The sequence below is a fragment of the Eretmochelys imbricata genome, chromosome 3 (genome assembly GCF_965152235.1).
Source record: "Eretmochelys imbricata isolate rEreImb1 chromosome 3, rEreImb1.hap1, whole genome shotgun sequence".
NCBI classification, from domain to species: domain Eukaryota; kingdom Metazoa; phylum Chordata; order Testudines; family Cheloniidae; genus Eretmochelys; species Eretmochelys imbricata.
In genome coordinates this window covers 191,431,887-191,450,573 of record NC_135574.1, presented here as the reverse complement: position 1 = coordinate 191,450,573, position 18,687 = coordinate 191,431,887, and the positions used below count along the sequence as shown (strand labels likewise).

Below are 18,687 nucleotides of genomic sequence, written 5' to 3'. Positions count from 1 at the left end.
TACGAGCCCTTCTCCCGCTGCCCCTACGAACCAGCGACAGCCGCACCCACTCGCCCCTGCCCCCTCCCAGCGAGCGCCGAGACACAAGCCCCTGCTGCTCCTACTAGGAACAATCCCGCGGGAGGGCCCTACACGCGCTCCCCGCGCCCAGCGATCCCGCGATCTCTCCCCGCGCTTTCTCGGCGCCTCACTGCCCGTTCTACTCAACCGCGCGCCCTTCTACATGCACGGTCCTAAAAAGCTTCAATCGAACCCCTACGTCATTCCAAGCGCCCAACCAATCGGCAGCAGGTAAAAACTGCGCCCGCGGGTCGGGAGCTGTGGGCGGGCACCGCCCTTGAGCGACAGCTCTGCGTGACCAATCAGCGAGGGTTGCGGCTCCGCCACCTCCCCCCTCTGCGGGCAAATCGCTGCTGGAGAGGAGGCGGGGCCTCCCGCTCCTCCTTGTCAGGGCAGCGCAGTAGACGGACAGGCCCGTTGTCCAATGAGAGGCGAGGCCGCCTGCGCAGCGACCGTGTTCGGAACCAATGGGCGCAGCAGCTGGGCGGAGGCCCGAGGTTTCCAAACGCTTCGCGGCGCCATGGGCTGAAAACTAAACCGAGATGGAATCTCCCAGTCTGAACCGGTTTGAGCCGGTTCCGAGTCTGTGGCACTAGGAGGGGGAGAAACGCTGCGCTCACTCCCTGCCGCCGCCGTCGCTGCCTCCGCCGCTGTGTGTGTGACCTGCTCACAGGGGAGCCCGCAGGGGGAGCCGCCGACACATCCACGGGGGCAAAGTTTAGTGCGAGCGGGGGGGAGATGGGGGTGAACTGAGCACCGGCCAGATCAGGGGGAGCAGCGGGGGCCCGGGCAGGCAGAGACTCAGCCAGAGGAGCCCGGGGCCTGGGGAGCGAGAGACCCGGGGCCCACCAACGCAGCGACTAAGCGGGGCCTGGGGAACTAGGGAATCAAGGAGCTCCAGGAAAGCAACGAGCCGGGGCTTGGGGAGCCAGAGCTGAGCAGCCGGGAAGGGAGGGGCTCCATCCCCTGCGCTGGGCGGCCTTGGCCCTGGAGCGGGGAGTTGGGGGCCGAGTCCTTGTAGGGCGAGCCAGGGGCAGCAGGGAGTAAGTGAGCCTGGCCAAGGGGCAGCAGCGCTGAGCGTGTGTCATACAACCAGCCCCGTGCACGCTTGTCTTGGAGGCGGTGGGGGAAGAAGGTTGACACCAATAAACGCTCAGTAGGGGAGAGGGCGCGCGTGTGTGTGATTTCTCCTATTTTTTTTTTTGTGTGGTTGGAAACTTCACCCTCCCGCCCGTATTTTTTTTTTAAAGGCAGAGGCTGTAATAACTATTTAGGTAAGTAACTCTTAATACTGGGGGGGGTGGAAATCATGGGGTGCGGGGTCAGACGTATTGGGGGACAAAATGGGAGGCCAGAAAGGGGCCAGAAGCAGAAGGGGGGATGTGTGCGGAGGGCAGAAAGTCTGTGGGGTAGGAGAGGCACAGTGGGGTGTAAGACGCGGAGCGGGAGCATAGGGCTCCTTGGGGTACCACCGTGAGACGTGTCGGCTGTGCAATTGACTAGAGAGTACAGCTTCCACCACTGATGCCATGGATGTGGGGAAAGCAGGAGCGCGTGAGCAGATGTTGTTGGGAGGCTGCTGTGAGGGCTCGTGGGGGTAGATTATGGTCATTTTGTGCCCTTCATATAGGTGAAGGCTGGGGCTGGGGCTGGCGTTGAGAACTCGGGAAACTAGGGACATAATCTGTAAATTATTAGGAGTGGAAGTTTCCAGAAATATTTTTGTGTGTCTGTGCAGCAGTATTGAAACGTCCGCCTGGATCACGTGGGGTGGCCCTGTATACAACGCAGGGACCGAGAGGAGGGAGGGGCTGCAGTGTCCCTGCTGCTCTCTGCAAAGAAACCCACCAAACAGCCTCCTATTCCTAACTACCTACACCACCCGCCCCCACCCCCCCCGTCCGGTAGATACTTTAGTATTAACTACTTGCTAGGAAAACCGATTGGCGTGTAGTTGTGTGTTTTAATGGTATAAATGTTCCCATGTACTGCGGTATTCCTGCTGCTTTGCAAGGGAAGTCAGCAACGGCCTTTACATTGGGTGGGTGTGCGTCTGTGTGTTCACGTGTGTGTGTGTGTGCTGTATTTGTGCACATCAAATATCTTGCTGATAATAATTCCAATGAATTTACATTGAATTGGATAAATGTTGGGTAATGTGATGTGTCTGCAGCTTTGCAAGGAAATTTAACCAAAATTCTCCTACCCATTATTGCTATACACACACGTATTCGGGGGAGGGAAACAAGCTCGTTCAAAGAGAAAAGGAGGACTTGTGGCACCTTAGAGACTAACCAATTTATTTGAGCATGAGCTTTCGTGAGCTACAGCTCGTTCAGTAGCGTCTGGAACTGCGGTATTAACTTTAACGTAAATGCGCTATATTTGTGTATGTGTCTATATTGGTGTATAATGCATGTGTGGTGTGCTGTGCATGTCTAATTGTGCATAGGCTGAACAGTTAGAAGAAACTGAACTTTTAATTGCGTGCTATAAATAATCACAGTTAGTGTGGAAGAGTGTGGTGGGATGCTGATTTGACTTTCATTGTAGTTAGAAGTGGAGCTGTTTGCTCGCTGATTGGGGCGGGGTAACTGTATGTTTCTCCTACTTCTGTACTTAAATGAAGCGTGCTGCTGCCCCCGCGCAGCCCGAAGTAGCGTAGCCGTCTCTCTTTGTAGAGAGTTGTATTTGACCTAGAGTTTAACTCCCGTGTTTTAAGCAGATTTTTACTTGGTTTTTGCGTGTATGTTCTAATTCACCCAGCCCAAATCATTTTTAAATTGCTATTCTAATCTCTTTATGAAACGGTAATCGGAACACTTGGTCTAAGTATTCTTGCACTTGATTGCACAAGGCCACTGAGACATCGGGTAGCTATATAAGCATTACGTTTCCGTTCTTCCGGGCTTCGGCAAGTGTCATTCTTCCCATGTTTATTAATTTTCATAGTATTTGGTTTGTTTTCACTCCAGTTTTATTAGCACTGTTGTATTAATATATTTTGCCCTCTAGAAGCGTTTTTAGGTGCAGGCTGATCTATGGATGGGGGTGGGAGTCTAGCAGATTGCATACAATACTGTAGGCTTGATGTAGGCACATTATTGGGAGTAGGGAATCAAGTTAATCGCAGTTGGCATTGACCACAAAGCCGCCATTTTTGTATTTCAGTTCACCAGTAGGTAGGTCATTTTGAAGATAATACTGGGAGTGGCAAAGTGCTCTATTAGAAATGTTTCCTTTCTGCTTCCATGACTAATAACTAATAACTTCTAGTCACGTGGAGGCTGAAGAGCGCTCTTAAAACCGTTTTAAAGCAATTGGAGGCAGCTTACACCTAAATTGAATGTCAATTCAAACGTTGCTTAGATTTAAAAGCAGCTTTCCTACTTCACTGTTTAGCCATGTGCAGCAGATGCGAACGGAAGGGGGCGTGTCTGAAAGTGTATGCAGAGGAGGGGGGAGTTAAATGTAACTCGAAGATTATATGAATTGAATAGTTTTACTGCCTTTTTTACCAGTTGGCACTTTGTCCAAGGAAGGAGGGGTTCAGGGTTAAAAAGAAGAATCTTACATTTCAAATCTGAAGAAGCAGAAAGAAATCATTTTTGAATCTGCCATTTGTATAACCATAGTGGGGTATGGAATTTGTATTTGGAGTGAAGAGAAATTTGACAGCCGTGGTGGATTATTTAACTTCTTTGCACCATGGCCCTTTTCTGACAACAAAAATTACCACATGGCACGGGGGGGGGACCGAAGCGTGAACCCCCTCCCGCCCCCAAGCCCTGCTGCCCTGGGTGGGGGGCCAAAGCCGAGCTCCTCTGCTCTGGGTGGAGGTCGGGGGGCCAAAGCTGAAGCCCAAGGGCTTCAGCCCCAGGCAGGGGGCCTGCAACCTCAGCCACATCACCCAGGGCTGAAGCCCTCGGGCTCCAGCTTTGGCCTTGGGCCCCAGCAAGTCTAGCCCAGCCATTGAGACCCCCATAAAAGCAGAGTTGGGACCCACTTTGGGGTCATGACCCACAGTTTGAGAACCACTGCTCTAATATTTACTTTTTGCCAGCGCACTAATCCTGGAGTGAACTGTCTGAGTTCAAAATAAAGATGTGCCCCTCTGGTATTGGAACACTTATTTAGCATGTTTGGTTATATAAATCCCAATGAAAGAAATTTTCTGAATGAGCGCTTCGATGCACGAGTCTCTCTCGCATTTTGTGTAGTAATTAGTTGGACAGACTTGGGATACAGCCTCTGTCTTCCTTTCTAAGCTAAACAATTCAACTTGGATGGCATAAGTTATACCTGGTTTCTTTTTAAACAAGAAATGGTAACTTTTTAATATACACTAGGAATTATTTGGGAAAGAAGATACAGATTACTTCCAGGAGTTTTGCTGGTGAATCAGGGGGACCTAATCCAACAATGTTTGTAGTATTAAGCTTGTTTTGAAATAGAGCTTCTAATAGTCCTTGTGGCTATGTTCAGCCTCCCAGATATCTCCAGTGCTTCTGCTGCTGTTCAGGGGTTTTGCTGCTGCTAGCCAGTGTTATGGGTATAACTGAAATGGATGGTCATGCTTAATTTCACTCTGTAGCTGTATGGGGAAGTTATGAGCAAGAGGCTAAGGAATGGTAAAGCCATAGAAAACTCCCTTAATGGCAGTGGGAGTGTGTGTGAGTGAGAGTGAAAGCCCTTTCTCCCAGCAGACAAAGTGAATCATGAAGCTGATCAGATACCTACAAATCAAAGGTTGATATGCAAAGAGCCCCCAGCCACACTCCAGGATGATAATTCCCTTCCAAATAATACCTTAATCTGATCTGAGCGTCTTGCCTTCACTGCTGTGGATGCCCCTCCAATCTTTTATCACTTTTTGGCTTGTAAAAGTCCTGTAAATTTTTCGAACTCTGGATTTTACTGCACTGTATTTTAATACATATGTATGTTTGGGTGGAAAATATGTTGTTGGTACGTTTATTCCTTTAGTGTGGGAGATCTTCACTGTCCCCTTTTAGACAGATTTCTTTTTAATTAGAAGTGGGCAAGTAAGTTATGCTGAAAACTTAATGAATACATTTTGTGTTCTTCTGTTTGAAAAATTGCTCCTAAGCCTAGCACTAACTTCTCCAATTTACTTGTGTGAGAGATGCACCAAGAATTATTTCTCAATTGTGAGCAGTTCATTGCAGATATTTGAAGATTGGTCTGGGCTGCTGTTGATTGGATACATAGGTGACAGTTCAGTTCCCAAAAATCATAAAACTAGACTTCAGGCGTGCATATTTGATATGGAAATTCAAAAGTCTGTCTGAATATTCTTTAATATTAGTTTAAATCTAATTTTTTGGCAAATATTCCTGTCAATAAACTTATTTGCTAGAGTATTTGCAAAAAATTAACAAACAAAAAATTACCTCCAGTTGAAACAAATTAGTTAAATTTTAAACAGATATTTGCAAATTTTGTTATTAACCTAGCTTGGCTTTTAGTGTGGCTTGCTAATGCTGTAACATGTTGAATTCTGATTCTGATATCTACAGTCTTACCTTGAATTGGAATGGAAACTAAGGCCAGCTAAACTTAAGTTTATTCACATGTATTAAGTCTCCCAGTGTAAAATCTACTGCCAACCTGTTTGGCATTATAATTTGTAAGTTTTCAGATAGACATAGTCAATATTGAAGCTTTTCTAATATTTACAGTATTGCACTTTCATAATTCAACATGCGGTGACATTGACATATAATTTTATCTGCGAGGTCTAAGAAAAACTACACAGTTAAAAGTTTTCTTTCCAGTTTTTAAGTGAGATGGGTATATTGAACAGGTCGCTTATAAGCAGCTGTAGAAATAGTTTCCAGCAAGTTTGTAAGAAACTATGATTAACTTCTCTAATTTGATCTGATTCATTTTATTTTGCAGTAATCTATGCCAGCAATTATGACAATGTTAGCAGACCATGCAGCTCGTCAGCTGCTGGATTTCAACCAGAAATTGGATATCAATCTCTTGGACAACGTGGTGAATTGTCTGTACCATGGAGAAGGAGCCCAGGTAAAATATATGTCCAAAAATATGGAAGTCTTAATTCAAGAGTATTATAAAGTTGGCCTTATTAAAACTTTACATTAGTCTATAAATCCTTAGAGGAAAGCTAAGTCAAATAGTTCAATTCATTTCAAGTTCACCCAACAAATTTAAGCAAGGAGTGAAACCAGAGGGAATTTCATTCTGATATGACTAGAATTCTCATGGAAAGACTATTTGGTAGTATTGGTGACAAGGTACCTTACAAATCTGGCAGACTACCTGATGTTGATTTGTGTCCCAGTGTTTAAAGGAGGCTTTAAGATAAGACAAACATGAAGAGAACATTTATATCTAAAAGGATCTGCTTACCCAGTCGTTCTTCTGTTGTTGAAGGTATGGAAAAGTGTGCTTTGATAAGAGCTGTATCCATCACAGCCCAACTTCTATACTTTATTCCTGCAGGGAAGTCATAATCATGCCATATTTGACATTCTGTTAGCATGAAAATAGTTGTGATGTCACAAATTCACCATTGACTTCACTCCAGGATCATATTTAAGGGAGAAACCTTTTGTTTAAAATAACTCTGGTTATTGTACATAACAAAAGACATTATAAAAATGCATGTGATGTCTGGACTCTTCTTTCCTTTATACTCCTTCTTTTGCCACTCTTTCCATGTACATCCAATGGATTGAGACTTTTGGCACTTCGTACTCACTGTATTTTAAAGTTGCTTTATGCTACCTGTCTAAGAGTGAACCTTTTATGGCCTTTTTAAATCAGTTTATGTAAGCACTATATAAAAGCTAGGTCTTTCATTTTTAAAGATAAGTATTGCTCAAACAATACTAACATGTCTGTTTTTCTGGCATACTTTTGTTGTTTTATAATACTTGTACAGTGTCACAGATTTTGTGGCAAGTAATGGCTTGTAGCTAGTATCCCACCCTAAAGTATCAAACATTGAACAAGACTTGAAGAATGTGACAGTATCATAAAGAGGCTAAATATTTGTAACCTAACACTTCTTCTGTCCCCTTTCCCAGATCCCCCTTACTAAAATAAATAAAACCAACCACACATATACCCACTTTGTATATTGGTACCTCCATAAAGGGCAGTCTGCTATGCCAGTTTTCTTAGTGTAGATTCTTATAGATGCTAAAATCCATTGTTTGACCTTGTGTACATCTTCTGGGATGTGTACAATGTGTGAGCTCCTTTCCAAACTTAAGCTGTCACAAGTTTACGTTCATAAGATGACAATTTCTCATATACTCTGAAGCTCTGAAATTTCTTATGCAAAGTAACATAGTATAGACTCCTAAATATTTGCTATTTAAATAGTATATGCAGCAAGTCTTAAAGGAGCTCTTAAGATATCTGCTTTCTGTTTAGTATTCAGCATTCAGAGGATATATTCCAGTTGTAATTCCTCCTAACATCTAATACCAATTCAACAAAAGAATACTAAACAATTTTGTTGAAAAAAATGCCATTGCTCTGTCAATGAAAGAGATTGAGTGGTTCCATTTATAAATCAAATGGGTACAATTTCATTGGATTTGTGGGTCTTTTAAGCTTTTGACACTTAGATAAGCTAATGGCAAAAGAATTGAAAAAGGAAAATGAACTAAAATTGTCAAAAACAATTATATGCTTAAACAGTTTGCATCAGAGCATAAATACATGGCTTCTTCATGAAAAGTCTCAGTATGTAGTGTATTAAAAAGTGTGTATTCCTGTGGAAGCACACATTTTTCAGTGACAGGTTTCAGAGTAACAGCCATGTTAATCTGTATTAGCAAAAAGAAAAGGAATACTTGTGGCACCTTAGAGAGTAACCAATTTATTTGAGCACAAGCTTTCGTGAGCTACAGCTCACTTCATTGGATGCATCACGAAAGTTTGTGCTCAAATAAATTGGTTAGTTTCTAAGGTGCCACAAGTATTCCTTTTCATTTTTCAGTGAGTATCTTCATATTACTGACTCTCGTATGTATATTTCCACAACAAGCACTAGTACCAGCAGAAGCACTGCCTCTAAAAGACAGACTTGGCACAGAGCACAGCTTCAAAACTGGCTCAAGCAATAGGAATGCAAAGTTAGCTGAGATGAAGTTATTTAAAATTTCTTCTCTTAAACATTAAAGACTTCCATGCTTCCTCCCCTGAAACCACTTACATGTGGAAAAAATGTCTCTGTCCTTAAGGCTCACTCTTGCCATAGTGATTACAAAACCCTCAGCCTGCTTATCAGGTACGCAAGTGAGAAACTATGAATGCCCATCTTCCCCCTCCTTTCTTTTCCTGTTTACGTTATTCTTACTAACTTCATCATTCCTGCCTTTCCCCAAGTTAGATCTTTTAAAGTTATGATTATTGAGTTCTGTATTTTGATCTGAATGTAAAATATATAAAATTCCATACAGGTGTCTTAACTCAGCCCCACCATATTTATTTTGTCCATCTTGTTTGCCATCTGTTGGACATGTAGATTTTGAGCCCTCTGGGCCAGGGGACTGTCTTTCTTATATGTGTGTACATAATGTATGTAAGGTACATAATATGCTTATTTCCAGTGACTTAAGAATACAAATGTCTTAGTGCAACTGTATTCTGAAAAGTAACTGTAAAAATGCACATACTTATTCAACAGATCTGCTCCTTATGTTCAGTCAGGCCTATTTGCTAATTTGAGTGACAAAAAGTAAGCTTTAATTGTGTTATACTTGGGAGAGTGAGGTAGATTCTATTAGGCCTTTTATGCGCCATTGTTTAGTATGGCAAAAATTTCAAACCTGCCTTCTCATAAAATCAGGTGCCAAACACCAGGTTTCCATTGATTGCAGTGGATTTGTTGGTAATTGCGTTTTTTCCAGAAGTGCCCAGTTACTTGGCTTTCTAAGTGTGGATCTAGGAGTCTGATCTTAAGCACTCAAATATATAAACTAATCTAAATTTCATATAGTTATTTTGCACACCCACTGAAGACAGGATGGTTGGACAGGTCACCGAGGGTCTACTTTGGCCTGTATAATCCTTATTAATAGGGCTGTCAATTAATTGCAGTTAACTCAAGCGATTAACTCAGAACAAATTAACTCGATTTAAAAAAATTAATCACTATTAATCACAGTTTTAATCGCACAGTTAAACATAATAAATTCCAATTGGTATTCTATTATTAAATATCGGTTTTCTACATTTTCAAATATATTGATTTCAGTTACAACACAAAGTGGTCATTGCTCACTTTATATTCTTGATTACAAATATTTGCACTGTAAAGGTAAAAAATTGTATTTTTCAATTTACCTCCTACAAGTACTGTAATCCCTTTATCATGAAAATGCAACTTACACATGTAGAATTTTGTTGTTACATAACTGCTCTCAAAAACAAAACAATGTAAAACTTTGAGCCTACAAGTCCACTCAGTCCTACTTCTTTTTCAGCCAATCACTAAGATAAACAAGTTTGTTTACATTTATGGGAGATAATGCTGCCTGCTTCTTATTTACAGTGTCACCTGAAAGTGAGAATAGGCGTTCGAATGGCTCTTTTGTAGCCAGTGTTGCAAGGTATTTATATGCCAGTTATGCTAAACATTCATATGCCCCTTCATGCTTCAGCCACCAATCCAGAGGACATAACTATGTAAGTGGGGGAATGGCCCCGCTATTGTGGGGAACTTTTCTGGCTTACACACTACTCTGGTGAAATTGGCTAGCAAAAGAATCTGAGTCCTTGCTCCTACTCCCCTTACCCAGAGGCCTGCCTGACCTCAAGGACTCCCCTTCCCCTCTCCTGTGTAGCAGAGTTCTTGTAACCCTAACAAGACTGGGTCCAGAATTCCTGCGGGGCTTGACCCCCAATCTTGTTGTGGTCACTTAAGACAGAGGCTAAGGTGTCCCCTGTCCAGGATTTTCTTTTCGCATTGAATGCTTCCCTGACCCCACTGATGTTACATATAGTTCAAAGCAAATACAATTATTAAACAGCAACCAATTTAAAAAAATAAAAAAAAAAAATTGGAAAGGTTAAAGGAAAACACATAACCACACTCTGTGAGCACGGGGGAAACAAAAACATCTGTCTCTGGAGGATAAGGGAAATTCAGTCTGTTCCTCACACGTGCCGGGCCCTGGCTGTGCCGCAGGCATGCAACAGGTCAGACACTTGCTCTGGCAGTGGCCGCATACCCTCAGGCTCTAGATCGGGGTGGGCAAACTTTTTGGCCTGAGGGCCACATTGGGGTTGCAAAACTTTATGGAGGGTCGGATAGGGAAGGCTGTGCCTCCCCAAACAGCCTGGACCCCGCCCCTTCCCACTTCCTTCCCCCGACTGCCCCCCTCAGAACCCCCAACCCATCCAAACCCCCCCCCCGCTCCTTGTCTCCTGACCACCCCCTCCAAGGACCCCACTCCCTATCTAACTCCTGTGCTCCCAGTCCCCTGACTGCCCTGACCCCTATCCACACCCCCGTCCCCTTTCTGCCTCCCCCCCCCCGAACCTCTGTCCCAGCCAACCGCTCCCTGTCCCCTGACTGCCCCCCCCCCCCCGGACCCTCTGCCCCTTATGCACCCATTCCCCGCACCATGCCGCTCAGAGTGGCAGGAGCTCACAGCCATGCCACCGCACTGCCCAGCAGGAGCGGTGGGCCAAAGCGCTGGTGACACAGTGCGCTGAGGGGGAGGGGGGACAGCAGGGGAGGGGCCGGGGGCCAGGAGCTCAGGTTTGTCCACCTCTGCTTTAGATGGTAGGACCTTTCTTCCCAGTGCCAGCCAGCCCCCACCTGCCCCAGGCCTGCAAGACCTCTTGGCTGGTGGCGTCTCCTTGCTTTGCTCTGCTCTGCTGCTCACTATGCTTGGCTCTGGACTGCTCCAGCCCCAGCTTCACTCTGACTCAGTACTGTTGCTGTTCTGCCTCCAGCTCAGCTCCCTGGGCTGCTCCACTTGCCCTTCTGGCTGGCATGGCTCTGCTCCCCAGCTCAGCTTGGGCTCCTGCTCTGTCCTTAGCTCAGCCCACACTGGCCATTGTCGGCTCCAGCTCTCACAGAAGATGGGACCCCCAGGCTTCTGAGTCCATCATTGGCCTGTCTGTCCTGTCAATGAGGCTGACCTGGAGCTTTGGCCTCTCCCCATTGGACCTGGTACTGTCAGTCTCAGGGTCCTGATTTCTCATTGGCCCTTCCACTTTCTTTTGATACTGGGAGATGGCCAACCAAAAAACCCCACTAAGTTTCAGTAAGGGGTCCACAGTCCCCTTAGATTTCCATACCTATGATGTTGATTAAAAAAAAAATGCATTAATTAAATTTGTGACTGAACTCCTTTGTATGTCTCCTGCTCTGATTTTTTTTTACCTGCATTCTGCCATATATTTTATGTTATGGCAGTCTTGGATGACAAACCAGCACGTTGTTCAATTTTTAAGAACACTGTCACTGTAGATATGACAAAATGCAAAGAAGGCACCAATGTGAGATTTCTAAAGGTAGCTACAGCACTAAACCCAAAATTTAAGAATCTAAAGTGCCTTCCAAAATCTGAAAGGGACAAGGTGTGGAACATGTTGTCAGAAGTTTTAAAAGAGCAACACTCCAATCCAGAAACTACAGAACCCCAACCACCAAAAAAGAAAATCAGCCTTCTGTTGGTGGCATCTGACTTGGATAATGAAAATGAACGTGTGTCAGTCAACATTGCTTTGGATTGAACCAATCATCAGCATGGAAGCATATCCTCTGGAAGCTGAAGCATGAAAGGGCATACAAATGTTTAGCATATCTGGCACATAAATACCTTGCAATGCCAGCTACATCAGTGCCATGTGAACTCCTGTTTTAACTTTCAGGTGACATTGTAAATAAGAAGCGGGCAGCATTATCTCTCATAAAAGTAAACAAACTTGTATGTCTAAGCAATTGGCTGAACAAGCAGTAGGACTGAGTGGACTTGTAGGCTCCAAAGTTTTACATAATTTTGTTTGAGTGCGGTTAGGTTTAAAAAAAAAAAATTGCACTTTTAAGAAAAAGAGATTGCACTCCAGTATTCTATGAGGTGAATTGAAAAGCACCATTTTTTTCCTTTTTTCAGTGCAAATATTTGTACTCAAAAATATGAAGTGAGCAACGCATTGTGTGTTGTTGTAATTGAAATCCATATATTTGAAAATGTAGGGAACATTCATAAATATTTAAATAAATGGTATTCTATTCTTGTTTAACAGTGCTGTTAAAACTGCGATTGTGATTATTTTTTATCTCTCAATTAATTGCAACTAATTTTTTAAATCATTTGATAGCCCTAGTTATTAATGGTTGTAATGAGGGAGAAGGAAAGAATGCAGTGTTGTCTTTAGAAATACCTCTTTTTACTTGTAAGGCAACAGAAATCAAGACCATAAATGTGGAGCTCCTTGATATTGCTTTAAAGTCACTCGAGTACAATAATACTATTTCATATTTGCCCAGTTCTTTACCTGAAGAACTTAAGTGCCTTCTATTTCAGGATGCAGTGGGTTCTAATGCAAGTAGAGTAATGTAAGTACTTGCACTAAAGCCTGTGAGATACAGGAGGTCAGACTAGGTGATCTATTGGTCCCTTCAGGCCTCAAGTTCTATGAATATATGAAAGCTTGTAAATTTAGAGTATTAAGTAGAATTTATTCTGAACATTTTCTCTTTATGGACTAATTCCATTCCATTCTGGTTTGAGAGAATGCCAAAGTGTTAGTTAACAAAACTTGCTGACCCAAAGAGTCAGAAAACATTTGATGTGATCTGTTGCTCCTGGCGTAATTCAAACCGCTTCTGGTTTTAATGTGGTAAGTGTTTAAACTGTTCAAAAAACATTTTTGTTTTAACCTTTTTTTAAATTTTATTTTATTACTGTAAATAGCTTCTAAAATGCATTTAATTGTGTTTTGTTATCCTTCTTTAGCAAAGGATGGCACAGGAAGTCTTGACTCACTTAAAAGAACATCCTGATGCATGGACCAGAGTTGATACTATTTTGGAGTTCTCTCAGAATATGAACACCAAAGTAAGCACCTGGTCTTTAATTGACTTTTCTCCCTTTCTTCCATTCATAAACTTTGAGGAAGGTATCTCATTTTTAGCATTAGCTTTTGTTGCTTCAAACCACATTTTTTATTGTTTTATTCCTAAAATTGCCTTAAATTTAACCCTACCATAAATAGGCCTAGCATTTAAGTTTCCCTTTACATTGACACAGTTTTCTTAAGGAAGAGATAAATTAGAAATAAAGTATTTCAAGGCACATGCAGAATTCATATGAGTTTGGTATATGTACATATCTGAGTAATATAAAATTTGCTAGGGACAAATTTTGTCCTTGAATAAATGTTTGCTCTCATTATTGGGAGCCATGTGCACATAACTGAGGGCAGAATTTGTTCCTAAGTATTTTGAAGGTAGAGCAGAACACACAATGATCAGATTGGGATTATTTGGGGCAGTCTAATCAATACAAGCAAGGCACCCCAAACACTTTGTAGTGTTGGCTATAATCTGTATTGGCTTGCAGAGCACACTAAGTTGTACAACTTTTTAAACCTGCCACCATTATAGTGACTGATTAAGGGGACAGAACTCAGTTTTTATTTGCAATTCTACATGTTTTACTCTAAGACTTCTAAGCAATTTGAACAGAAGAGTTGATCAAAATGTGTTTTGACTGTCTTAAGTTTGACTCACACTTCTCTTTAATTTTAAAGTAATTTTTATGCATGGTTTTCTGCTTGATACACGTTACTTTAATATACTTTGTGTTCGAACAGAAAATAGCCATGTTCAGGTATGTTTCTGAATTCAGATAGTATTCATGAAACAGTCCTAACATTTTAAAATTTATTCTGTAAATTTTAGGGGAAAACAGTTTAAGAACTTCCTCAAAGTGCTAACCTTTAAGTAACAGTGTTTGCCTGTTTGCTTGCCTGGTAAACTTTGCTTTTTATACTGACAGACATTACTAATGTTTAAGTTGATTTATCAACAGTATTTTTAAAAACTCAAATTTGTCTTGTGAAAAATGAGATGATTAGAGGAACAGAAAGAAAGCAACAGGTAAAGAATTCTTCAATTTACATAAATTGCAAATGATTTGGTGCTAAATTTATGCACTATGACATTTGGCTTTTATGCAATCATATTTTATCTTTAAAGCTGTTAACACTATCTGATATTAATCATAATGTTCCATTATGTTGATTGCTTGTAATAGGAAGAAAAGGGGTGTCTTCCTGTGCAACTGACACAGCTAGGCTTTGACGGCAGGCCTCCACAAGGTCTACCCTTTTGATTCCCTTTAACTGAATTCTGTTCATCAATTGTTTTTGTTTCTTGGGAGGTGGGAGGGAAAGGGGATTCAATGCATAGAATAAGTAATTAATAAGGGTACCATAGAAATTTCTGCCATAGGGATCATTTCATGCATTTTTTCATTTAGTCTTTGCTGTTCTGTCCCTCACCTTCATAACTCAGCAGTCGATTTGTGCAATGCTTCTGATATTTAGCATAAGATAAAACCAGAGACTAAATAACTACTAGAAAAACATTACCTGAATTTTGAGCGCTACATAAATGTGCTTGTACTTTTTATAGACATCTATACATTACTGGAATAAAATCCAAGATGTTTAGATTTAGACAGTATTTGCAATTCTGGGCTGAAAAGAATTCCACCTATTGGAGCGGGCAGGTACTTGAAACACAGTGCCAGAAATGACTGACTATAAAATAAAACAAGGCTTAAAAAGACTATATCGTCCAGGATAGGGACTGGGAGCCATCAGCATCTATTCCACAAGGTGGCCTACATAGTCTTCTAGCATGGTATGCCAGGAGGGTGGATTGGGTATGCCAGGAGGGTGGATTGGACACAGTAATGATGTTGAGGCATTTGCCTTCTCTGTTTCAGTTCATGTGCAAGTGGTACAGCAAAGTTGAAGCTGGCAAGGTTCGCTTTGCTTCTTTCTTATACGTAAACTGGGAGAAGTAAATGCGTAAAAAATTAGTGGACAGAAAGGGTAAAAGACAAGGAATCTAGAAAAGGAAATTAATGAAAAACAGGATAATGGTTAGACATTTGCCTGTATCATTAAAAAGTTATGAATTAAGTTTGTCTGGAAGTCTCGGGTCACTTTTTGTGTGTGTGTGGGCGGGGGTGGGGGCTCTAACAAAAAGTTTCCATCCCCCTTTCAAAGCAAATTGATTTGATTTGTTGAAAATACAGCTCTCGGGAGTTGTTAAGGAAGTAAAGATACAGTTTTGGTTAGCCATTAGCTTTAAGTGTATTATTAATGTGACTGCAGCCATACAATTTGGGAACTTTAAAGTGGTTCAGAGCTGCTTTGGGAATGTTAATACTGCCTGATATCAGTGTTCAACCATTGAGTTTAGGTTGAATTTTACCACCAGCTTTTATACTTTTTTTTGTTTTTGTTAGCTTCTGTTTACCTGTAACAGAAACAGAGGCTATACCTATAAAACTATTTTAGTTGCTGAGGTTGCTTGCTATAAAGTAGAGCATGCTGTTTTAAAGAAATTGTATGCTTGTGAATCATTCTCCTATACAAATGTTTCCTTGGCTTCACTTCAGCTAGTGTTAGTTGTACAAATTTAAAAACAAAACCCAGAAGATAAACATTTACTACTGATTATGAAAAAAAATTGGCATTTGTTTTCTGTAATTGCAGAATAACTATGTACAATGTTTTTGAAGTCTAAGGAATATTCTGCAATGTGGAATTATTGAGTGAAACAGGCAAAAATTGGTAGCGAGCAGGAAGGCATATAGAAGTAAACACTGTCAAGATGAGAACAGCAAAAACGTTAATGTTTTTGGATACAATGTAGTTTGGGACAGTCTATATTGTGCTGTTAAAGTGTGCAGTTTACATGATCCCTGTGGTTGAAATGCTAATGAATTCTACTTTGTATAACAACTAACCATTTTAAAGATGAACTCTTATTCTCAGCCAAACTCTAGTCATACTACTAGATAGACATGAATAAGTTTACCTTTCAGGCATTGGTACTGTCTTCCTCCCTAAGCAACCACTGACTAAAGAAACAAAAAATTCCTTTTCCCTTTTTTCCTTTCTGTCTGTTCACTTTTAAAGTGCATGACCTATTAAGTTGCTGGTCATGCCAGAATTCTCTTTACTACTTATGGTGAGTAGGCAGTAGGGACAAAATGGATTGAATGAAGTGGCCTCCCCCCTGCCCCAATAAACTCTTTCCAAATTTTTGGGTCAGAGCTCAGGAAGCAATACCTGAAAGGTAAAAGGATTTCAGAGTGCATGTTAAAATTTTAATTACTTTTGACTGAGCAAAAAAGATCATCTTTAAATTGTAGAAATAGCTGCCGTAGGGGTGGGGATTGAAATTAAGTAAACCTGTGGGTTGTCTTGCTGTTCCTTAAGTAACACACCAGTGAAGTTTGGGAACCACTTTCTTTAGAAAGTGCCAGTGACAATACATATAATGCTAAGCCAAGATTTTTCATCTCAGAGGGATAGTAGAGGAAACCATCCAAGCTGCTAAATTTTTTAGGAGCCTGGTGGTTTTAATACTTGAACATATGAGCAGTCATTTATGTTATGAATTCATATCTGGCTGCTACTTTCTCTTCTACAGATAGCCCCTTTGGCTGCCAAATGGCTTTTTTTTATTTCTCCTCCTGGTGTGAGCATGATCAAACAGCAGGACTTATTTAGAGTAGCAAACAATAAAAACAAGAAAAATGCATGAACAACTCAGTAAATGGGTGAATAGACTTTATTTTTAACTAAATTTGTTAGTTTAATATTTTTGAAATCTTAGATGTTAAGTGTGAATGTTTGCTTGAATGAGAATCCTAAAAGTTATTGTTAGTCCTACAATAACATACTCACATAATGCTCTTCTCCAATTTTCAGTATTATGGACTTCAAATTTTGGAAAATGTGATAAAAACAAGATGGAAAATTCTTCCAAGGAACCAGTGTGAAGGTAGGAAAATACACTACATTTTGTATGATGATTTTGAATTTGATAGTTAACTATGTTTGTTGACATCTAAATAACTTTCAATTTCAAATATAGTTAGTTTGTCTTTTGGATTTAGGAGATGAGGGATCCATACTGTAACATTTGTGAGCCTAGCAGGAAAAGTTTTCTATTCGTTACGGGGCTGATTAGCAGCGATGCTGAGCACCTGCAGCTTCCATTAATTGTAATGATGTTGTAGAGAGTGCTTAGCACTCTGATAATCAGACCATAGATGTGTCTGCTGACCATTATAGAGCTCCTTAGGTAGTTTAAAAAAAGAGATGTGTAAGTTGTTTTGGCAATTTTATTCAAAATAACATTGCTTTTTTGCTCTTAAAGAAATTTTGAACTCATGACTCAGTCTTGATTCTTGGATCTATTCTCCTTTCTCTCACTAGTCTACAGCAGGGGTTCTCAACCTCTTTCTTTCTGAGATCCCCTCCCAGCATGCTATAAAACCTCCACCATCCACCTGTGTCACAACAACTGATTTTCTGCATGTAAAAGCCAGGGTCGGCATCAGTGGCTAGCAAACAGGGCAATTGCTTGGGGCCCTAGGCCACAGGGAGCCCCGTGAAGCTAAGCTGCTCAGGCTTCAGCCCCAGATGGTGGCACTCAGGGCCTCTGGCTTCAGCCCCATACAGTGGGGCTTTGGCTTTCTGACCTGGACCCCAATGAGTCTGATGCTGGCCTGCTTGACGGACCCCCTAAAACCGGCTCATAGCTCTCCAGGGAGCTCTGGACCTCAGATTGAAAACCACTGGTCTACAGCACAAGTTGGGGGGGAGGGATAGCTCAGTGGTTTGAGCATTGGCCTGCTAAACCCAGGGTTGTGAGTTCAGTCCTTGAGGGGGCCATTTAGGGTTCTGGGGCAAAAATTGGGGATTGGTCCTGCTTTGAGCAGGGAGTTGGACGAGATGACCTCCTGAGGTCCCTTCCAACCCTGATATTCTATGACTTTAAAAATTGCAGTGGTTATTATAACTGATCAGATGTTGTCCTTTGCCAGTGAGAAGGAATAGTTGGTCCATCAAGATGTTTCTAGCTCAGGCAAGTCAGGAAATTTGGACCTTAAACTAATTTCCTGGTAGTGTTAGCTATGTAAAAAACCTCTTGACAATGGTTGTAATCGTTCTAAACTTCTTATACTCTTTTGTTACTGGTAGTGGTTTTTGTAAAACATTTCTGAAGTTCCAGGAGACTTAAAAGTATAATTTCTGCTGTGATTTTTCACAGTGAAGTTTTGTGATGCCACATGAACTTGTGCTGCTGCTTCTCTTCTGCTAAGCACTGCAGTTTCCAGGTTTTAAAGAGGACCTATTCTTGATGAAGAGTACTATCTGATGAAGACTAATGAAAAAAATCATTGTTTCCCATCCCATGTGATATTTTTGTCCATTTTTAAGATTCTCGCTCCAACAATAGATGTGGAAGTGGAGTTTGTTTGTGACATCAGTAGAGGGAAGTCACACAATCTCTCAGGGAGTGGCGTCAAAGCCAAGATAAAAACACTAATCTCTGTAAAACTTTAGAGA

The 18,687-nt window shown here is 41.6% G+C and overlaps 1 protein-coding gene across 2 annotated transcripts in view; it reads left to right on the top strand.

Moving 5' to 3' along the window:
* Positions 1–825: 825 nt before the first annotated feature.
* XPO1 (exportin 1) overlaps positions 826–18,687 on the top strand; it is a 79,271-nt gene continuing 61,409 nt past the window's right edge. Inside the window, exons 1-4 of one of the 2 annotated variants that reach the window (XM_077813989.1) lie at positions 826–1,334; positions 5,983–6,114; positions 13,041–13,142; positions 17,041–17,113. In XM_077813989.1, coding sequence (XP_077670115.1) covers positions 5,989–6,114; positions 13,041–13,142; positions 17,041–17,113 — 301 coding nt within the window. In that variant the 5' untranslated portion in view covers positions 826–1,334; positions 5,983–5,988. Of the gene's footprint in view, positions 1,335–5,982; positions 6,115–13,040; positions 13,143–14,376; positions 14,407–17,040; positions 17,114–18,687 lie in introns of those variants that run through there. The other variant, XM_077813990.1, reaches the window with a different exon arrangement.